The following is a 21,670-nucleotide window of genomic DNA, read 5'->3' on the forward strand; positions in this document are numbered from 1 at the left end:
AGTGGTGCTTTGAACACACTGTTGTGTATCAAGCTCACTGCCATTATAATAAGGCAGGTTAATTTACTGTACATGTAGCTGCTGACTGGGTCACATCTATCAAACAAGAGAAAATGTACCTCAAAGCTCATTGACAGGTTTTTAAGGAAATATGTTATCCAAATCCAGTAGTAAGAGACTGCTAGGTTTTGAAAGTATCCAACCAAAAAAATACCTTCCTCCCTGGTGAGGACTTCCTCCAAAGCCACTCCCCCAAAACACATTTTCATCCCCAATCAGTGCACAGGCAGAGTGCACCCAGATAGACCCGCCAATCATGCTTACTACAGTCCTGTGACAGCTACAGATACAGAGCATTTGATATACTGATTGATGTCGGGATGTACAGAGAATTTCAATAAATATAACACAATGCTTCTGAAATAAATTGCCTACTAGGCTATATCTTAAATGTTATATGTAAAGGCCTACACAAAATCCCATTGCTCACTTAACAAGGAAAAATCAGAGAAAGGGACAACACAGAAACAGCAGATAATTGAAAAGCCATGTTCAAATGTTTTTCCCCCCAGATGGTTTTCAGTCCTTTCAGAACACAAGCCCTGGAACCCCAGATCCAGACTGTAAACGTGACCGGTTGCATGGATTACATTACCGTAAATACTGTAAAAAAAAAAATTGGACTGTGGAGGCAAAAATGCTTTTTAATGTGCCCCTTTCTTTGTTTTCTGCAAGAGGCCCTTGTTGATAATACCAGATAATATTTTAACACTGGAAATAAAACTCAGGTCTACAGCAAAGTCTTGTGCTGCTATGGCTTTTGTCAGTCTGTCACTTACACATAAACATCAACTGGACTCCATGACAGATGATAATCCCCTTATCTTGTCTGTCCCACAAATAATATTATTTACACGGAACATGCATTTTATCGTGTGTGCTTTAGTCGCCTTTTAAAGCTCAGCTACTCATGAACTGTGAATTTAATTGTCATCATGCATTGTTTTTGGGCAAAGTTATATCTTGTGATTTCTTTTGTTGTTAAAGAAACAGCAGCTGCAGAGTGAGCAACTTTAATGCAGTGACCTAATGGAAATTTATTTTTTAGTCCCTGATATCTTTTTTGTCTTTCAGACATACTGGCATACAGTTGTAGCTAAATAATATGTTTCCTCAACGTTTCATGATTGTCAATTACTGCGCTAGAGTTTATACTGCAATATCCCAGATTCTTACATCATCACTGGCACTAGAAGTGAAGTAGATGTTTTGGCTGGTAACAGTGATGGAAGTAATTAGATACATTCACTCAATACCGTACTTAAGTAGAATTTTGAGGTCATACTTTACTTTATGTCCATTTCAAGCCACTTCATATTGAAATGAACGGCACAGCGAAATATAAAGTAATTAAAATAAGATAGGACAAGATAAGCCTTTATAATGCCCAGAGGGGAAATGCTGGTGTTGCAGCAGCATGGGGCCCAAAATAAATATTACTAGACAAGTAGAGTAAGTAAAAATATATAAAGTATATAGATAAAAATATGAATAGAAACAAAAATAGAAACTATAGAAGACCAATTGAAGTCTAAATTACAAGGCATGAGTGACATGGTAGTTGCTGCAACAGGTAATGAATTTAAATGCTTCTTACATGTTCATGTGTCACTAATAATAATGATACAATTATATGGCAAATGCAATAATAATATCAGAAATAAACAACACTCTGAAATGGGCAGTTCTGTGTAAGAAGTGCTTTTTACTTTTAATACTGTCAGTACATTTTGCTGCCAATAGGCTACTGCTATATTCTTTGACTTAAGTAAAAATTTCATTGCAGGACTTCTAATGGAGTATTTTTACATTGTGTTATTTCTGAAGGATCTGATCTTCCTCCACTGTGTCTGGTGTCCTGGTTTTCTTGATTCTTAATACAACATAGCACAATTCTTTGACACACGATTTTGTTTAATTACAAATAAAATTGTACACTAATAGAACTACATCTCCCCTAGACCCCTACTGTCTTAAATCTTAAACGATAAATAGATTGACTAACCTGAAGCTAAGAACTCGGAATTTACGAGCCGCACTTGAGTGCAACTAAATAAACCTCAGAGAAGAATGTCCCTGCGCGTCTACACAAAATATTACGGTCAGCCCTCTAGGAGGTTCTGTACGTGGCAGCGACTGAAACCCCTCTCTGTCCTGCTCATAACCTCGGGGTGCCAAGGGAGACTGCGTCTACATACCAAAGAGTAACGTTGCTCTTTAAAACAAGAGAATAAAGGTAAGATAACATTAAGTGTCACATCTAACGTCTTTCTCTACATCTCTGGAAGGGGAGTGAATCGTTCAGCTCGCGTGCCTGCCGAACATGCAGGGATGGGTGTCAATAACTGGGTTCAACGGGGTCTTTTGGAGGGGAACCGTGTTACCAGACACTCAGACCGTGTGGTACCAAGACGTTAAAATAACACCGACTCGTTATTGCCTGATGTGTTTATTTCCGACATGTTGGTTACATCGTAATGTAATGACTCTGGGAGGCAGCCAGGTTACAATGTTCCACGGCGAAACAGCAGAAAGTTTTCAAAACTTTGCGCCAACTTTGTGGTAGAGCATCTCAGCCGGCGTTGCTGTACTGCCCTTGTTTATTACGCAGGTTCTTTAAAGGGGACACTGACACCGAGTTTTACATATTTTTGCTTAGTAAATAGAGAGCTCTGCACATGTAGCCACCAGTACAGGCTGCAGGACGTTCACGGGACCCGATGAGCTGAAGTGTTGGGAATTTCTAGAAACAACTGTCTTGCGCTGACGTCACCGCGACGGCTACCATCGCGCTGGAGATGTTGAGCAGACTCGGGATCAGCAAGGCAAGGCGCAAGTGTTTTAAGCCCTTTCCCACAGTTTCGGTGCTGCTCATACTCAATTTTACCAAATAACAGTTCATAAAGGTATAGTCTGTATTTTTTTTTATTGGAACTGCTTTCTAACAAAGAAATATTAATGGGGACGCTGTCTGTGAAACGAGATGTAGGTGATGATTTTAATATAAATTATAGTTATATTTGCTGAGAGCTCCATAAACGCATCTATCATCGATTAATCTGACCATTACTTTCTGAATTAATAATTTGTTATTATTATATTATGTGTGTGAGTCAGAAAACACTGAAAAATCACAATTTTGCACTGCCACAATTTCCAAAACCCAACACTGTCTTCAAATTCGAGCTAGACCGATTAATCGGCCAGGCTGGAACCAGAGAATAGCGGGCATTTGTGTTTGAAAATTGACTTAAACAATTAATCAGAATATTGTAGTACATTGTAATTTGAGTGGCCTCAAAGAAGCTCAATGGCTAGCAGCTCATTGAGTACAAATGGTTAGTTTGTAGATATAAAGCTCCAAAATAAAGACATCGTCTTTTTCCACCATTGGCAAATATCACAAAATCCCATTGTACACGCAGTCCCAGTATAAAGGGTTGGATGTGGGCCAGGTGAGGGATGCACTGCTGTGATTTATGGGTAGTGCAATGCAATAATTGGCTGTGGCAGCCATTGGATAAATGGAAGGCAACAAATGGAGGGATGACATAAATCTGTCAGCAGTAATTGGGCTATAAGGCAGGCTCAAGAGGATGATGTCTTGCTAAACACAGCTGAAACAGAACTGCTTTATTAAGTTATGTTAAAAGTAACATTTTTTCTATGTCTGTCTTCTTTTCTTTATGCAAACTGCAGCCAGTGGCCAAGTCTGGTTGTATATTATTTATCATAAATATTGAAACAGTGTCTATCCAAATGACTGGCTGATTTATATTAATTACAACATCTGTGTCTTTTTTATTAAACATTATTTATATGAGCCTGCTGTGTGTACATACCAGAAAGGGGTTTTTGGAAGTCAACGGCGTGTTTGCGTACTCCTGCACATGAAAAAACTGTGTTATCCATATGGACGCTTGCTTATGTAAAGTAATGCATGCAACTTTGAGCCAGTCTGTCTCTTTATGTTAATGTATAGTTTAAAAAGAGCCACACTGTGTTAACAGTGGTATGAATGAGCTCTTCTACCAGGCTGAGATGAACCTGTTTGCAGCACAGCAGCCTGGTAATAGATTACTGGTACTACCATAGTCTAGTTGCCACGTCAGGATGTTAATTCATGTTCAGGAGCAGAGGACATTTAGAAACATAAAACAGATCTAGCCTATTTTTAGTTGCAATATGGCTGCAGAAGTTGTTTTTTTTCCAGCTCTCATTGCATCTGAATCTAATTTGTCTTAATGTCAACTGCATATGGTCAGCAGAAATCTTAGACTTGAAAAGCCTCTTAACTCTTTGCTATACTCAGAGATTTTCTACACTCTCCTCCCTGATAATGTCTACATTACACAAGATGACATTCATTTGGCAAATGCTGTGGCTGTCCAAAGTGAATTGCAAAATGTAGATTCAAACTCAAAAGGAACAAGAGCTGCAAGCTGTCTAGTTTACAGGGTCAGCAAAACCATGTCGGAAAAGCTCACTTCGATTTGTCTCAGAGCAGGGAGAAGCAAAAAAATGTAAGTAGTATTTCTATTTGCTGAAATGATGCTTTTCATTCAGCCCCCATGTGATGTTTAGTTTAGTGGAAGTGAAAGTCAAAGCAAACGTTTGTGCACTTAGTTTGACTCTGCATAAACAGCAAGGGAACCGTGTTTAGAGTGAATCTTGTGATCACTGACACAAAGCAGAGACTAACCTTTCAGGAGATCTGTTGTCTAATCAAATAATGAATCAAAATGTCACTATCCCGTCAGCAGGCCAAAGATTGAATTATTTGAATCTACATAGAGTAGTCTTATTGAGGAGGAACCATTGGTGTTCTACCCACAGTGTGAAATGAAGTGCACAGAGAAGCAGCAATGACACGTTTCAAGTTTGAATCTTTGCTAGTGGAGACAGTCAAATCTCCCTGAGTCTGACAGGCAGGGATTGTCTGAGCATGTTCATAGCCTGTGGATACCGTTTGTACACACTGGATGTGGTGTATTATGTAACATGCATGTGTCACTCTGCACACATGTGTTTTCCATATTTTCTCTATGCCTGTGTGTGGGGGGTATATGCCAGTCCTGCTTACTGATTAACAGCAGTCATACAAATACCCGTTCAGCATCACCTGTTTGATGTTTATCTCAGTACACCCCTTACAGGTCGACAGTGTGGAAAAAGCTGGCAGGCATCTTGTCTATCTTATGAGGACTTCAATGTTCTGGCCTGCAACTCCCATTCTTCTTTAACATAGATGGATGCTTTCTCACTCCCGACTAGTTTTATCAAAACACTGGATTTTTTGGTCTTCGCTGCCAGAATGTAATGTTGAAAAAATGTGAACTGCCACGATCCCTCTGCAAGAGCCACCAAGCACGGTGTTTCAGTTACGGTGTTTTCAGTACACCCAGTGTGGTATATTACAGCAAAATGACTATAATTTTAAATGTTAAAATTGGCTTAAAGAAAACGTAAGACTTTTCACCAAAATAAGTTGTAACAGCAAGTTTGTTTATCAAAATGCATGTGAAGTTCTCTGCCTTATTCTTAAGATTTATCAGACAGTTATAACAAACCAAACTTTAGGTCAGGGCTCTCTATCAGTTTATTTTGAATTTGTCCCACTTTTGCTCTGGGAAACACTTTAAGGTGTACAGGGACATTTATTTTTGCCATCATGTCAGCAGTTTGAGTCTATTGGATTTTACACCGAGGTTTGTCATCCCCAAAAGCCAGGCTACATTAAGTCTTTCCTCATTAATTTCCTCCTCTTTGTCCCTGTCTTCTTTATCTTAACTTATCTTATCTTCTTCGTTTAACTGTTCCACTTCCTACACGTTAAATATATTCTGTAGATAGGATTCTGAAAGACCAAGTTTGGTTTGTTGAACCTTTCCCACAATTATTGAAGGCTTTACAAAAGGTTTGGAACAGACCTTTTGCAAAAATATTGAACTATTGCTCCAGCTGTCTCGACTAAGCTCGCCAACTCACTCCAGCCCCAGTGCATTTTGGTTTTTGTTTGCATTTCTTATGAAATTATATTTCTCTGACGGATGAGAAAGGTCATTTTAATCGTTTTTCAGAAACAGACTTTATCCTGTCACCCTGACATGTTTTAATCTGCTTTCCCTCAAACCTGAGATGCAATAACGTAGTGTTTTAATAACTTCCCCAATTGGCACTAGGGTGACCCAAAACAGCTGTGCTCAGACCAGCCAAGTAATTTGTCGTCAAGTAATGTTCCACAGCAAAGAAGAACAAAACAACTGCAGATGTTGAAAATGTTCCTGTCTTAGTAAATACTCTGCTCTTCAGAAACCCCTGCCCCGCTGCAGACCTTAGATCCTGACTGCTTTGCCAGAGAGTGTTACTTTGCTTTCTTATCTCTCTCATGAAGCCACACCTCCATGTAAAACAGCAAAAATCTGGAACTTGAGCCTAGTAGTTGGTTGGAGACGAGCTTCTGTGATTTAATCATTCAGTCCAGGCAAATTTTGCTACAGCAGAGCACAACACTGGTACTAACCTGTGAACCGATGTCCCTTAAAAATCTCAAGGTGCAAACAAGAAGCCCTGCACACCAGACCAGAAGATCTGTATTTAGCTGACTGATTTGGCTTATAGCTGCCAGGCTCAGAAATGTTTTACAGGCTAATATCTCATAGCAAGAACTTAGCTTGTGATATTTTGTTTCCTTCCTGTGATACTGGCAAACAATAATAAGCAACATGAAAATGGAGAGACCCGAGGTACTGTCCAACAAGGCCGTGATATTTCAAAATTTGTGCTGACCCCTATTATTTTGTGTTGAGGAAAGGGTAGCTATATTTTTGTTGTCTTACAGCTTAATTTAAAACATAGAACATAGGTCTGTGGCACAGGAAGACCCGTCGCACTGAATGGGTCTATGTTGAGCTGTCTGGTCCTGTCCTCTCATGACCTTGTCAGGGCTTATCCCGTCCTGTCCTCTGTGCTGTTCCTTTCATTTGCTAGAAATGCCAGGCGAGGGTCAGGGCTCGGGAACGTGGGGGTAGTAAATGTAGCAGGCCTCTTTCCAGGAATGTGACATGGGTGTTACAGCCTGCAACAACAGGCAAGACTGTGTTTGAGCTGGGTAATCAAATACGCTGTAAATTACAAGGAGAAGGATTTGGTCCTTTCATTTGTAGTTAAGGACTGTGGTAATAGTTATCTGGGCTGGCACTCTTTGAGTAAACCAACAGCCCTCCGAGAGAACCCACTGGAAGCTAAATTAGTACTAGTAAAAATACGTGTCTCTGTTATTTATGAAGCATTACAGTCACTGTTAGCAAATGGTAAATGTTCTCCTTTAAGAATAACTGATATCACTGTTTGTTGTAATACACTAAAATGAAATGTTTTTTCCGGTGTTCTGGTGTATTCTTACTAGCAGTTATGTAGTTTATTTTGTGTGAGTGTTTTTGCAACAAAGATAATTTTGGCAATGACTTGGCACTGATGTTGGTCTATGTGCACCCAAGCCAACCGACCACAAAGATCATGCATGCATAACCAATAATGTTAAGTCTTAATAATCACGTTAGATGGTGGAAAATGATTCACTGTGCGTGGCATTGTGTTAAATTGAGTTTGACAAGCATGCATAGTTTCGTATAAAATGAGTGTCCCTGACGTGATCAGTCGCAAGAAGCTTAAATCCATTCAGGCTTGATTTCAAATGTAGCATTCTTTATTCCCCCACTAGTAGAGTATGTAAGCGTGTTTATCCTATCGCTTCCCACCTGCTGGCAATTCCCAACAAGTTAGGACAGCTTTGCGGCTCTCCTACATTGTGGAGGAGAAAATTGATAAACTGCCTTTAGTCCCAAGTCAAAAAGTAACACAAAGTATGTGTTGCTCTGTGAAGTTTGGTACAGTTCTATTCTGAAATGTTTGATATACAGGCGCTGACCTACTATATCGACACCCAATGTGGTACATTCCAGTAAAATAACTATAATTGTAACTGAAAACGTGTGATGTTTCTCCAAAATATTTTGGTTTGTTGATCAAAATGCTTGTGAAGTTCTCTGCCTTTTTCTGTTCCTTCTTAGGATTGATCAGACCTTTATAAAAACACAACTTTAGCTCAGGACTCTCCTGTCAGCTCATTTTGAGTTTGCCCCAGTTTTATTGCAAGGCAGCTGAAATTGTAATTCACAGTGACTTGCTGTCATGTTAAAGCCACTTCACAGCCCTTCACCAATAATTCGTACTGTTGGTTAGTACCATATGGTGAGGTTGTGTTGATGTTTGCCTCATTAAATGGATCCATTTGTCACAAATAAGCCACATACCTTCCATCATGTTTGTTGTAGGCAGCAGGCTTATGCCAAAATATGAACAGTCCATTGCAGAAGTTTGGTGTGACTGACACTCATTGTGCAAAGGACAGGAGCTGTAAGCTAGGTTACAATGTTGCAAACTACTAGAGCCAAAATAGATATTTTTGTTATTGTGGTTAAACAGTATAAATATAATTTATGGTGATGTTAGGTTGCTGCAAGACCGCCTTGTTTTTTTTGACTGTGGTGAAAAAGTTATTTTTGAAACGCTTAACGCCAACAAATATGTATCAAGCTGATTATTTCTTTAGATAAAACCATGATGTTAATTTTTGAAAATATTGGAAATGTTTGGATCATGAGTCAGAAACAATCCTACGCAGCCACCAATGGAATCTAATTCTACATAAAGTTTAATGTTAATAGAAATAATGGGTTTAAATAGAATGAATAGACATGCAAAAAACAGCTGCACAGCATTTGAATGTTCATTTAGAATTTGAATATCTATATTATGAATTAAGTTTTGAACAGCCCTAGTTATAGGTGGCTATAGGTGGTACTTCCTCTTGGGCATGATGTTGGTGTCTGGTGCATAGACTGTATATAAAAATGGACGTAGCGTCCGTGACGTCACCCATAGCATTCTGAAGAGCCGTTTTGAAGCTCAAAATTGGCGGAACTGACTGGCGCGTCACCACACGTCACTCCTGGATAACCAAAAATGAGCAAATAGGCAGGTCTTGGGTGGAGCTGAGGTGACGTGTTGCTGAAACCACACCCGCCTAGTCTGGTCTGGTGTCTCTTTGGCTTAAGACTGAAACTGTTTTTCTGCTTTATGCATTCAATTTATCATGACTTATTTTTGCAACAATAGAAAGTTGACTTTTGTTGAATTTTGTCAGCAGGTGTCATGTAAGTGAATTGATTTCTTTTTCACCTGGAGCAGAGTCCTCACCAAGTTCTTACTACACTAACAGCTGAGTTTCCAATTTTCTGCTTCAGAACGTCTCTCTAAGCTTTTGATTAGATGGTGTTGCAGACAGAAGTATGTGTGTATGTGTGTGTGAGCGCTTATATTTGGAAGCATGGATGCATGTGGATGATTTACACAGGTAAACAGTCATCGCTGAGAAGTGATGTGGTGAAGCAGAATTAGACTAAATCCAAGAGGAGAAAGTGGAGCGGTGTCACTTTTCACCTAAATCCACAAACAAAGCAGCTCTCAGTGCTGGACTGTGAACGGAGAGTTTCTGCCAGGTGAAACATCATTGTTTAGTCCTGCTTTTTCAACTTCAGCCTTATTGTTGGCTCTACAGTATAGCTGAAAAACAACACAGCTCATGTTGCTTTGCCCTAGATAAGGCTAGTATGTATTTGATAGGACAAATATTAGTGAAGGAAATGTGGCAACTTCTGACAAGAAAATCATAATAAACCTAGAAACAATAGGTTTTACACAGCTGTTTTAACTGAAGCTGTCTGATTTATAACAACAATTCAGCTTTATGTTGTTTATTAGTACGTTGTATATTTGCTTGGTATTTTGTCCTTATTATGTCAACTGTTGGGCTGCAGTTATTTTTATTATCAATTACTGCTTGAAATATTGCTTGAAAAATAACTTAAAATGGCTATAATTTATATTTTTATATTAACACTGTATCAAATGACAATTTTGAAACCGGTGTCTTTATAGTGAGTTTCAGTTCATTGTTTAGCTGTTCAGCATCTTGGTTCCCTCTCACCGATCTCATAGCATCATTTTCTGGCTAGGCAGCTGTTTTCAGTGAAAAAAAGATCTAAAGCCCCATCATATATTACCTTCTCAGCACCAAACAGCATTTAGCAGCTATAAAGCCAGATATTTTTCCAAGCAGTTGATAGGGATAAAAAACAGAGCTAAAAGCAGAGTGAATATTGGACTTTTCCTGACAGTTCATCAGGTGGTCAGATTCATGACTCATTCAGCATGGAAAGGACATCTACTTGGTTACCAGTTTGAAAGGGAGTGAGACATTGAGCTTTATTTAGGGCTGGTCCAAATGTAATTTTTTTGAGCTTCAAAGCTTTGACAGTAAATAACAGCGATTAATTGAAGCTTTGGGGGTAATACAGCGGTAGCGTTTTGCCGATTGTTTAAACCGAACGTGTGATGAAAAGCTGGCTGTCATGAGCTACAGCTACATATTTGATAAATATAAGCAGAACAGCAAAAGAAGGATAAATGCCCAAGAGGTTCTGGCAATGACATGAGTGAGGGAGAATGGGAGAATCCGATGGGGGAGAGATAACGCCGGCTCATTAATGTCTGTGTGTGTGCGTGTGTGTGTGTGGGAGGGAGAGAGAGTGCTCCGTTTTTTAATTCTTACATAGGGCTAACTAAAACAGCAAATTATTATTACCAGTGCTTTGTTTTTAACTGTGTTATGTCTAGTCTAGTAGACCCTAGTGCAGGACTTGAATGAGGAGTTAGATAAAAGAGGAATATTTACTGCGGGGTTGAAGGAATGGGGGATTGAGCCGGGGAAAGGATTAGTGCGTGCCGAACCGGGTTGGTGCCTGCTGTGCAGAGCAGGTTGGAACCGTAACTACCTGATAGTCCATACTGAGAGGCTGTACTGAGCAGGACCAGAGCAGAATACGGAAATATATTAGACGGATGAGCGCTATTTGTGGTAGTGGGACTAAAACAACAAGTTATAGGCCTAATGCGTTATCACTTTTAACTTTTATTATAGCCTATTACATGTTCTTCTTCAATCAGCCTAATATAATGATTTAAATGTGTTCATTATGTTTGTTGTAGCCTACAGTTTAGGCTACTGATTCATTTTCAAATGTAGGCTATTTCACTTTTTTGATCTGTAAAGAAATTAAGCAATTGTAAAATGAATAAACCCCACAACTGTCACACTGCCCTTGTCATCATTTAGTTTAAAGTGCTCTCACACAGCTGAGGGCTTCATTTTGCTTTCCCTTTGGTGTAAATTGGGGCATTACTGTGAGCAGAGGTCAGGCATGTGAAAAAACCCCTGAACATTTGAATCTCAAAGATTCTGAAAATCGAATTTGGACCCAACGATTGAATATTCCAATATTCAATAATGCAATGACTTTTTAGTCATAGATAGTAGATAAACATTTTTCATTAGGCATCTGGTGGCCATGTTGAACTCAGAGCAGAACAAAAAGAAAATGAACTTACAATGACCTTGCACACACCAGATGTTTGGACATTGTTCTTTGTGATTTTATAACATATGTCTTGTTCTTATGGCTGTGTCTGTGTTGTGAAAATCACAGATAGACTCCATATATTTTGTGTTTTATTCCAAAAAAAACACACTATTCTTTTTCTTCATTGTCCTTCCTTGTTCTTTCTTGAGAACTGGGCATAGAGACTATTATGACAACATGCCTCCCAGCAGGGATTAGTGACTCATTTATAGGAAACAAACTCGAACCTGAATTAGACCATCCTCTAATTCAATGGAAACACAGCATCATTGCGTAAACTGTTGACTCAGCATAATGCAAACTGCATGTTTATTAATAGGTGTGGTTTAAGAATAAAATGGACAATTTGTGATTGAAATACTGTTTGTCTGTTTTTACTAGGCAATTTGAAAGCAGAGCACAGTGCCAATTATGAATGGATGGGGTATTAAATAGTGGAACAGGATGTATTTTTCCATAGCTTATGTAGAATTGTGTTGGAGAAGAAAAGGACCAAAAGCAAAACTTTAACCGGTGATTTAGACAGACAGCAAAACAGTCTGGCACAATTTGTTCAGTAGTCTTACACAGGAGTATTTTGTGACATTGATTAGATTGTGTAACTATTGTGACATAATGTGATTGTGTTTGTCCTATCAGGTTACTGAGAGAGACACAATGAGGATCCTCTGGGCTCTGCTCTGCTGCTGCTGCTGCTGGACAACGCAGGCAGAGATCTTCACTTCCATTGGTAGGATTAAAGCATTGTGTGTGTCTTGCCCTTATTATTTTTGTTAGATTAAAATGTACACCTCCACAGGTTACCTAACTAGGCTGTTTCATATTCGTAATTGGGAAAACTGAAGCTTGTTCTGCTGTCACACTCTGTGAAAATTGCCCTGAATAGGAGCATCAGCAGAGAGACACAGTTTTTGAGCTCAGGAATGTATGTCTTTCCTTTGCCATACAAAATTGTTTTACATGGAGGAAGTGGCTAGGAGGCTAGTAAAGTCTGTGTTTATTTAAGGGAACGCTGAATAGCTTTTAAGAGAAATAATTGTGATCCACTGATTCCTTCAATCAAATCTGAAAAAAAAAGTATTGTGCTCAGTGCTGAAACACTATTTTTGCTGGGGAAATTAAGATCTCATGATCGCACTTTATAAGAAAAAACAAAAGGTACCCTGCAAACATCCACCATTTACAAAAGTGCTTTTGATACTCAGTATGCATCACATCACTCAGCAGGCTGCATCTCATGAGTTAAACAGTCAACTAAATCACACTGATGTACTGCATTTGGCTGGTCAGTTATGCTGGCTGTACGCAAAATAAATCAACGAAAGTGTTTCATTATGCTTCATATTTGGCAACCTCTATGAATTAATCATGCCTGAGTGTTTCCATGGAATTGTTCACAATGCAGGCTACACCCCAACCCTTCTGTCAAAGGCTCATGAACGACTCACTGTAGTTGCGGAGTAATTCTATGCAATCAAAGCCCCAAAGTGTGTGGCTATGGATTTATTTTTACCTTGGTGTAAGTGTGAGGCAAACAGTGTTGCCAAGAATACATTTTTATAGGCCTTTAAAGCAAAGCACAACAGAGGTCAAAGTTCTTAGTGGGACTGTCATTACTAGCAACTTTTTCTGTTCAATGTTAGAAAATATATTTATTTATATATTTGATGGAGATATATTAGAAGTTTGTAGATTTGCCTTGGAAAGACTAAACCTGCACATGACCTTGAATTAACAGAAGCAAGGAGAAATACATGAATCCTGTAGCTGTTTGACATGTTTTAAAGGAAATTAAAATGTAAAATGACAAATGTTTTTAAGTGAGAAAAGTGCTGCTGATTTTATCTTCAGTGACACCTCACTAATCTGCAGTCTCTACCTGACTGTCTCTGCAGCCCAAATGACAGACCTGATCTTCACAGAGAAAGAGTTGGTCCAATCTCTGAGGGAATACATAAAAGCAGAGGAGGTTAAGCTTGCTGCTGTAAAAAGGTACATTCACACCCTGACTTAAACCAAGTACTGTACTTGAGTACAATTTGGAGGTAACTGTACTTTACTTCAATATCTCCATTTATGCTTCTTTCTACTTCACTACATTTTAGATCGAAATATTGTTCTTTTCACTCTACCACAATTATCTGACCGTTAAAAATTATAAGTTACTTTTCACTTGTGACCTCTTACATAAATGTAGTGTCAATTTGGGGCTCCTTGTCACATTTCAGATATGTGATATTCTATGAGTTGTTAGCAGTCCCACCAGAGAGCAATTTCCCACATAAACTCTTTGTTTCATTTAACTTTCATTCCACTTTCATTTATCAACTTGTAGAATTAGAATATATTGGTCTAAGATAAAATAAGCTTTTACTGATCCCCAGAGATCCAGGTGTTGCAGCAGCCCATGGGTAGAAACAAGTACAGATAAATACAGATAAGTAATGAAAAGTAAAAAAAAAAAACATGTATAATTACATGTTACAAGAGCAATTAAACTAGAAATTTAAAGGCAAGCAGTATACATACAGTACCCATGACCAATGTTGAATAGTGCGGTATCACTGCAAGTTAACAGACTGGTGTGGTTACTAGAAGTAAAGTACTGTATATTTAAGAGGAATATGATACTACCTACTATACCAGCTTACACCATAATAGTATATAATGTGATTAAACAATGATTAATGATGAAGTAATCTGTATAACGGGAGCTTTTACAGCAGTAACAGCACTTTTTCTGTCTGTCTCTTAGCTGGGCCAACAAACTTGATGATCTGACCAGAGTGTCCACCTCTGACCCAGAGGGCTACCTGGCCCACCCGGTAAACGCCTACAAACTGATGAAGAGACTCAACACAGAGTGGTCTGACCTGGAGAGCCTGGTGCTTCAGAACCCCTCTGAAGGTCAGTAAGTATGGAAGGAAGGAAGTACGTAATTCCTTAATTACTGACTTATACTTATATGGATCTAAGCCGATACACGAACAGACTTTCAGGTCCACACACACACACACACACACACACACACACACACACACACACTCTTCCTAAGGAAGGAAGGAAGGAAGGAAGGAAGGAAGAAAGGAAGAAAGGAAGGAACTAACTCAAGATGTAAACTTCAAAAAAGTTCCTTCCTTCCTTATACGTATCTGGATGTAGACCGAAACATGCACAGACTTTCAGGTCCATATGCATGCACGCACACACGCACGCACGCTTACTCAGGACAGGAAGGAAGGAAGGAAGAAGGATAGATGGATGGATAAAATTTAGTTTTGCTCAGAGCATTGATGTGCTTTATTTGTGTAAAACACATCCTGTCTATGAGGCTGTGTTTTTTGGCAGATATTTGCTGTGATAACAAGACTAGGAACAAAATTTTCATCTAGACTAGTTCCATTTTCGCTGTATTAATTAGTTGCACATATGGAAATTACTGGAAATTTGACTCAAGTTGAAACAGTTTCAACCAGATGAGATACATCTTTGCATCAGTTTATGCTACCTTAGCCAAATCTACATCTGTTAGCCTTTCCCTGACATTCAAGCCACGTCAAAATAACTCTAAACATCGAAAAATGCATCCAAAGGGCAGACTTCACCAATTTTTTCTATGGGGCTTCTCTCTGAATGAGCAGAGAGCGAGTGGCAAGCAAATATAAAATCCAGAGCGGATGTGAGCAGAGTGATTACAGTTTTGACTGCAGAGTGGAAATTTCTGCTGAGCTGCACTGCCCAAATACTCTGCTCCCCAAATGAACAGAGTGAAAACAAGCTACAGATGTTCTTCATCTCTCCATATTTTGGCCATGTTCTCCCTTTGTCTGTGTGTATGTGGACCTGAAAGTCTATGCGTGTTTTGGCCTAAATCCATATCTGTGTGAGCCAAATAGAATGGAAAAATATTGTTTATGAAAGAAAGTGAAAGATGGAATTTGGACCTTGGACAGTCTTGCATAACTTGCGTGAGAAACTCATTCATCTAGAATAAAGGTGCATATGCTGAGTACCACAGAGCATAGAGAAATCAATGTCCCATCTGCCTTTGGGATTTCTCAGACTTTACTGAGCAGCAGATGGTGACGTCTGATATGTTGTGATGAAATAAGAGGAATATTGAGCACCAGACATGATAACACTTACATGGTACATTGGGAAATGTTAGTAGTTAACATTAGCCACACAATACACTGAACTTAATTTGATTGATTGGTATATTCAGCATAAGAGGGATAATATTGGTCACTAAGAGCAGAGGCTCTATTTATTTACAGAATGTCCTGCACTGCTTGGCAGGAAAGTTTGCACCGACCATGGGTTAGAAGCCTGAATATATCGAAGATCCTGGCAATAGCCAATGTGCCATTGTTTCATTGTTTTTGCTGGAAACAAACACTGAGACAAGGTGAGCGATTCAGAGAGGAGGAAAGGAAAGAGGAGAACTTTTAATAGACTAGCAAAGTTTTTAATTGATAAATAAAAATCAGTAAAAATTGTATCGTTCAAACTTAAAGAGACTAAATAAGTAATTCAAAGGAGTTTAATGCTGGTGTGCATGTTCACACCTTCTCCTCCACACCTCCTTTGTGTGCATGAACCATAATTAAACATGGCTCCAAGTTAACAGAAGATTTAACCGGCTACCCATTGAAACACTGTTGTTTTGTATCAGCGGGTACAAAACTGACCTTTGAGTATTTAGCTTTTAGGTTACTAAGTTATTACAAACTTAAACATTAATATGCTGGGTGTCATGCTTGGATTAATTTGGCCAGTCATAAATTTGTTTGTTTTTTAATTCTCATAAACATCCTGGCATTTCCAACACAACATTTTTTTTAGCTTTTCTTACTTTCTCACTCCAGGGTTCATTTCCAACATGTCCGTACACAGACAGTACTTCCCAGATGAAGAGGACGAGACGGGTGCAGCAAAGGCGTTGATGCGTCTTCAGGACACGTACCAACTGGATTCTGAGGCCTTCTCCAGAGGAAAGCTGCCGGGTAACCAAGGAGTGTGCAGTGATCATTTGAGAGAACCTGAATATATTAAAAGCGATAGAGTAGCATTTACTTTTAGAAAAAAAAAGCAAGCAAAGCAAAGCAAGCTGAACCCACCAATAATGAAATAAATGATGTGTTTGTGTTTATAGTACTCTCTTTGTAATAAGCACTTTAAGTTTTGGATCTCCTGACAGTGCACATTTTTTGTGTAATTAGGTCATGTTGACCAGTCCTTACTTTTTCAAGAGTTAAGCCTGGAGTTTAAAGTTAAAGTTACTGTTAGTTTAAGGTGCGGCTGGAGCTGGAGTTTAGTAGTTATTGCTTTCTTTCGGGGCCATGATTGGATTCAGGATAAATGTGGATGTAATTACGAAGCGACTGACTTAATTACAGTTGCATCATACACAGACACATTTTGAATTCATTGACCTCAAACTCAGCTTTATTTGTTAATACATCACTGATCAAAGGACATAGACCTAGCTACAGTGTGGTCTGCACTAAAGTCTTGTTTTATGCTAGTACTAAGAGTTGCAAAAAAAGTGTGCATATATTTAAAATATCATTTAAAAATATCATTTATATGCACTTAAAGCATAGTTGCTAGGTTTGCAATCTCATTTCAGTGGCATCTAATTTGGACACAATACAAGCATGTAGAAGTATGTGTCTGTTTACTTAATGAGGCACAAGCCTGTTTTTGTTTGTGTGTATCTGGGCTTGTGGGCTCTGCTTTCCTTGCTGAACTGGGATCCAGTAACCTTATAAATGTTGCGTTATCGCCATCTACTGGAAAGTCTTTTTCTTCGCTGCACTTCGGCGCAGAAGAACAGTCTCCACACAATCCACAGCAATAAGTGGAGATTCACAAATATATTTCCTTTGATAAAAGCTAAGTTGATGTACAAAAGATGATATCCAAGTTGTAAATTTGAGACACAGATAGAGATCCAATTTTACAGATACAACTCACTGTACATTTATTTGTGTTATGTTACGAGTTACTTGTCATTTGTTTTGAATACTTATGAGACTGTTCTCATCCCATATAACAAACCCACAACCGGTTTGGCTGTGCTGCAGATAGCACTGCTATACAGTTCTTGCACATGTAACAACAAAATCAGTAGGAATAATAAACTAATTGAAAAAGCTTGCATTTGAATATTGTTGTAAGTTAAGAAAATTGTTGTAAAGAAAATGGATGATCTGTGTTTGTAAGTTTCATCCAAACCCTAAACCTTTATTCTAATACCCAGGTACTTTTCACTGATAAATAAAAAAAGGTGATTTTCGATTAGTAATATCGCAGTACAATATGGTCAGTATTTAAATTAAATGAATCATCCCACAGGTATGCACTCTAATGCCCTACTGACAGTGGATGACTGCTTCGACATGGGGAAGACGGCTTATAATGATGCAGACTATTACCATGCTGTGCTGTGGATGCAGCAGGCCTTGAAGCAGCTGGATGCTGGGGAGGAAGCTGTAGTTTCCAAGGTGGACATTTTGGACTATCTCAGCTACTCTGTCTACCAAATGGGAGACCTACCTCGAGCCATTGAGCTGACACGCCGGCTGGTGGCTATTGGTAAGGTGCAACATACGCAAGTGTACAGACTAAAGATATAATAAGCTCAAATCAGTGTGCGCACTAATATACATTACACATACTCTTATTTATTTATCTCAGCCTGAGTCAGACTCATTATTTGTCTTTCTTGCAACCATAAATGATGGGTGAATGGGTTCATGGTCTCAATTTGAGAAATCTAAAATAGTACTTTTGATATGTATTTAAACATCCCTGTTGAATTTTGTAGTTGCCTCCCATAACAGGCACCAATACAACCATACTCCTCAACTGTGGGGTAATTGATGGGTTGTCTTCTTGGTGTTTAACTAATCGCTACATTGCACCCTCCTCTCTCACTGCAGTGGTGCTCAGTGCTTGCCAGGGTAGCAGGGTTTGGTCTATCCAAAATAAGGGCCCGTGGTTTGAAACTGTTATTTTAGTCTCCCCATGAAGGGCTGTGTTGACAGCTGCAGGCCATCTTTTTAGAGCTGTGGTATGCTTGTTTACATGTCAAGTAAAATGAATTGAGGCAGAGCAGATGTAGATGCAGTTTGTGCCATCAGGTGTGACAAAAGTACCACAATCAAAATTCACATGTAAAAGCTCATGCACATATAAAAAAAAGATTAAATACAATCTTACTGGAAATGTAGGAAAGAGGAGGAGCAGAGAGAAAAGCAACTAATCACTTTTATTATGCTTTCACGGGCAAATGATAAAAGTCACCAACAGATATAGTACATTGCATTTGTTTAAAAGAGCAACAAAAGTAAGTAAAAAAATTGCAGAAACATACAGAGTCAGAGGTCAAAACAAATGTACATAATACAAACACATTAATGTGTTATAGTACAGTACATAAAAAATAGCTAGTCTAGATAATGCAAGAAAGATCACGCATGAAATTGAAGAAGAGAGATTAGCATAAGCAGTTTCTAAAGTTATCACATGTTTTGAAATGATTTACTTTGTAAATTAATACAGTAAAGTAAATAAATGAATAAAGCTTAGGAAAGCTAAAACTAGAGACATCAAGATTCACAGAGTCATGTTTACATTTACCTGACGCTTTTATCCAAAGTGACTTACAATTTCTATACATGTCAGAGGTTGCACACCTCTGGAGCAACTAGGGGTTAAGTGTCTTGCTCAGGGACATAATGGTGGATGGGTCACAGTGGGGGATTGAACCCAGGTCTCTCTCACACCAAAGGCTGGCGTCTTATCCATTGCGCCATCACCACCACCCCCACAGAGCAATTATTTTTCTATTTTTATTTATTTATCTGTGGTGACTTGGAGTGATAACATGTTATTTGCAGGCAAGGTGACAACAGACATCAAAGGGACAAAACTTCAACACATTATTCTGCTTGTCAGTGAAGATTTGAGCCTAACAACATTTTTCTTGCATTGACAGACTCCAGCCACCAGAGGGCAGGAGGAAACCTCCGTTATTTTGAGCGGTTACTGTTCAAGCAGCTTAATGAGCTGAATCAGGCCTACCAGCCGGCCTCTGAGGAGCCCATCCAGCTGGGAACGTACAGCAGGCCTAAAGACCATCTCCCAGAGAGAGAGGCCTATGAGGCCCTCTGCAGAGGAGAGGGGCTCCAAATGGTGAGACAAGGGAAAAATAAAGGCATGTTGAAAATTAAGGAATTAAAAAGTGACAGCAGCTTAGGATGGGCTATAAACCACTCTGTGACAGGGAGAGAATGCTGAATTGTCCCATATAATTATAATATGTTATAGATTCAGTTTCACCTATCCTCTTTCCTCACCAGTCTTAGTTTTATAGAGGTCATCAAGGAATAATAACAGACTCTCAGTGTCCCAGCTAGGAGCATTGTTATTTTTTTAGATGTAGATGTAGCCGAACGAGCAAACTGCAGTGTAATTTATGGTAATTATTTTTCATGTTGGGGTTCAAACGTAAAATGAACAGTTTTAAAATGTGTAAAATGTGGAAATACAGAGAGCTGTGACAATGAACTCTGTGCCGACTGTGTGAACAGTTTTGAAAAAGTGAACACAGTATTGAGAAACGTGTGTTAGTAATTGTAAAAAGAGATCCAAATGGAAAATTCTATACAAATGAGACAAAAAGATTTAGTATTTTCTGTTTCTCCTATGTATTTTACTAGAACGAGGTGAGGCGCAGCCGTTTGTTCTGTCGCTACCAGGATGGTTATAGGAACCCCCGTCTCCTGCTGAAGCCCATCAAAGAGGAAGATGAGTGGGACAGCCCTCACATCGTACGCTACCTGAACATGCTGTCAGATGAGGAGATTGAGAAGATTAAGGAGTTGGCTAAACCCAGGGTGAGAGAAAAAATAAATCAGAATCACCTTTGTTGGCCAAGTACATATAGGAATTTGACAACAAATGTCCCCATTGCTCTCAATGTACTAACACATACATAGACATAACGCTTACCAAGGACAACTAAGCTAAACAAATAAAGGTAAAGAATAGACATAGATATGTACACAAGTATGTGGAAAACAATAGGTGTAGCACCAATTACATAGCGACAACATAAAAGAAGATGTTTATATAAGTCAAGGTTTTTTGGAAGTTGTAAACAGTACAAATAGAACAAAGAATATTGAGTGAATAATAATGGAATTGTATGAAAGTCAGTCCTACATGCTGTATATACAGTACAGGTGACATGATGTCTGGTTCTCTGCCTTCCTGATATTTTGTCTCTGAAAGAGTTGACTCACATTCTTTTCAAATATCCTGAGTGCATGCGGGATTGTTTGTGTATTGTATAAGGTTTTATGTGTGTGAAAGGATCTGGGAAATATAGCGATTTTCTCAACTTTAAAATATATCTTCACCGTGTGAAAAGGCCAGAAAAAGTGTCTGCTCAATATTTAACCAGGAATGTTTACCTTGAACAAAGACAAGCCAATGCATCTCGCTTCAAATCCTGTCTGCTCTGCTGTAGTTGTAGGCTGGAACCATCTTGTCAAGAGCTGAGAACTAAAAAATAGTAACTCTCCAAACAACAAAATATGTAGTCATTCAGAAGCTAAATAAGAAATACAGAGAAGAAAATCTGTTGCTCATGAGCTTATCACATCAGGCAATGGTGCTGATTAAGTGCTTTTTTTGTATTAAAGACATTCTAAATAAATTGTACAGACCAATCATTCTTACGTTCTGAATGTATAAAAGCTGGTCTTCTATACAAAAAAAAGAAAAGAAATAGATATTCAGAATATGATATGTAGAGTAATTAATTGGGTGGGTAAACACTTTTGTGGCATGACACAGATATGCCACACATTAAAAAATGGAACTGTTATGTGTAATGTTTATGATGACAAACAATTGTTTTCTTTATTTCTGTGTTGTTGTTTTTTAAGCTTGCCAGAGCTACTGTTCGTGACCCCAAAACAGGCGTTCTGACCACTGCCAACTACAGAGTATCAAAAAGGTAACTCATTCTGGAGAAGAGTTACGTTAATACA

General features: G+C 38.7%; 1 protein-coding gene and 1 long non-coding RNA gene across 8 annotated transcripts in view; one reads left to right on the forward strand and one right to left on the reverse strand.

The window, feature by feature from the left end:
• Positions 1-2,163: 2,163 nt before the first annotated feature.
• The window catches only part of p4ha2 (procollagen-proline, 2-oxoglutarate 4-dioxygenase (proline 4-hydroxylase), alpha polypeptide 2), a 29,054-nt gene continuing 9,547 nt past the window's right edge, over positions 2,164-21,670 (forward strand). For 2 of the 7 annotated variants that reach the window (XR_006823086.1, XR_006823087.1), the window contains exons 1-9: positions 2,651-2,885; positions 12,243-12,333; positions 13,499-13,595; positions 14,359-14,510; positions 16,472-16,609; positions 17,964-18,203; positions 19,609-19,805; positions 20,333-20,509; positions 21,566-21,636. Coding sequence is in view for 5 of the 7 variants with exons in the window: in XM_046039379.1 (XP_045895335.1) it covers positions 2,859-2,885; positions 12,243-12,333; positions 13,499-13,595; positions 14,359-14,510; positions 16,472-16,609; positions 17,964-18,203; positions 19,609-19,805; positions 20,333-20,509; positions 21,566-21,636 (1,190 nt within the window). In the remaining 2 variants the exon portion in view is untranslated. Of the gene's footprint in view, positions 2,297-2,649; positions 2,886-9,263; positions 9,279-12,242; positions 12,334-13,498; positions 13,596-14,358; positions 14,511-16,471; positions 16,610-17,963; positions 18,204-19,608; positions 19,806-20,332; positions 20,510-21,565; positions 21,637-21,670 lie in introns of those variants that run through there. The other 5 variants (XM_046039381.1, XM_046039380.1, XM_046039379.1 and 2 more) reach the window with 5 other exon arrangements.
• On the reverse strand, positions 4,927-8,426 carry LOC123962897. The gene is made up of 2 exons (XR_006823088.1): positions 8,376-8,426; positions 4,927-7,138 (listed from the first exon to the last, which is right to left on the reverse strand). It is a non-coding gene; the product is annotated as an uncharacterized LOC123962897 (long non-coding RNA).

The sequence above is a fragment of the Micropterus dolomieu genome, linkage group LG23 (genome assembly GCF_021292245.1).
Source record: "Micropterus dolomieu isolate WLL.071019.BEF.003 ecotype Adirondacks linkage group LG23, ASM2129224v1, whole genome shotgun sequence".
NCBI classification, from domain to species: Eukaryota; Metazoa; Chordata; class Actinopteri; order Centrarchiformes; family Centrarchidae; genus Micropterus; species Micropterus dolomieu.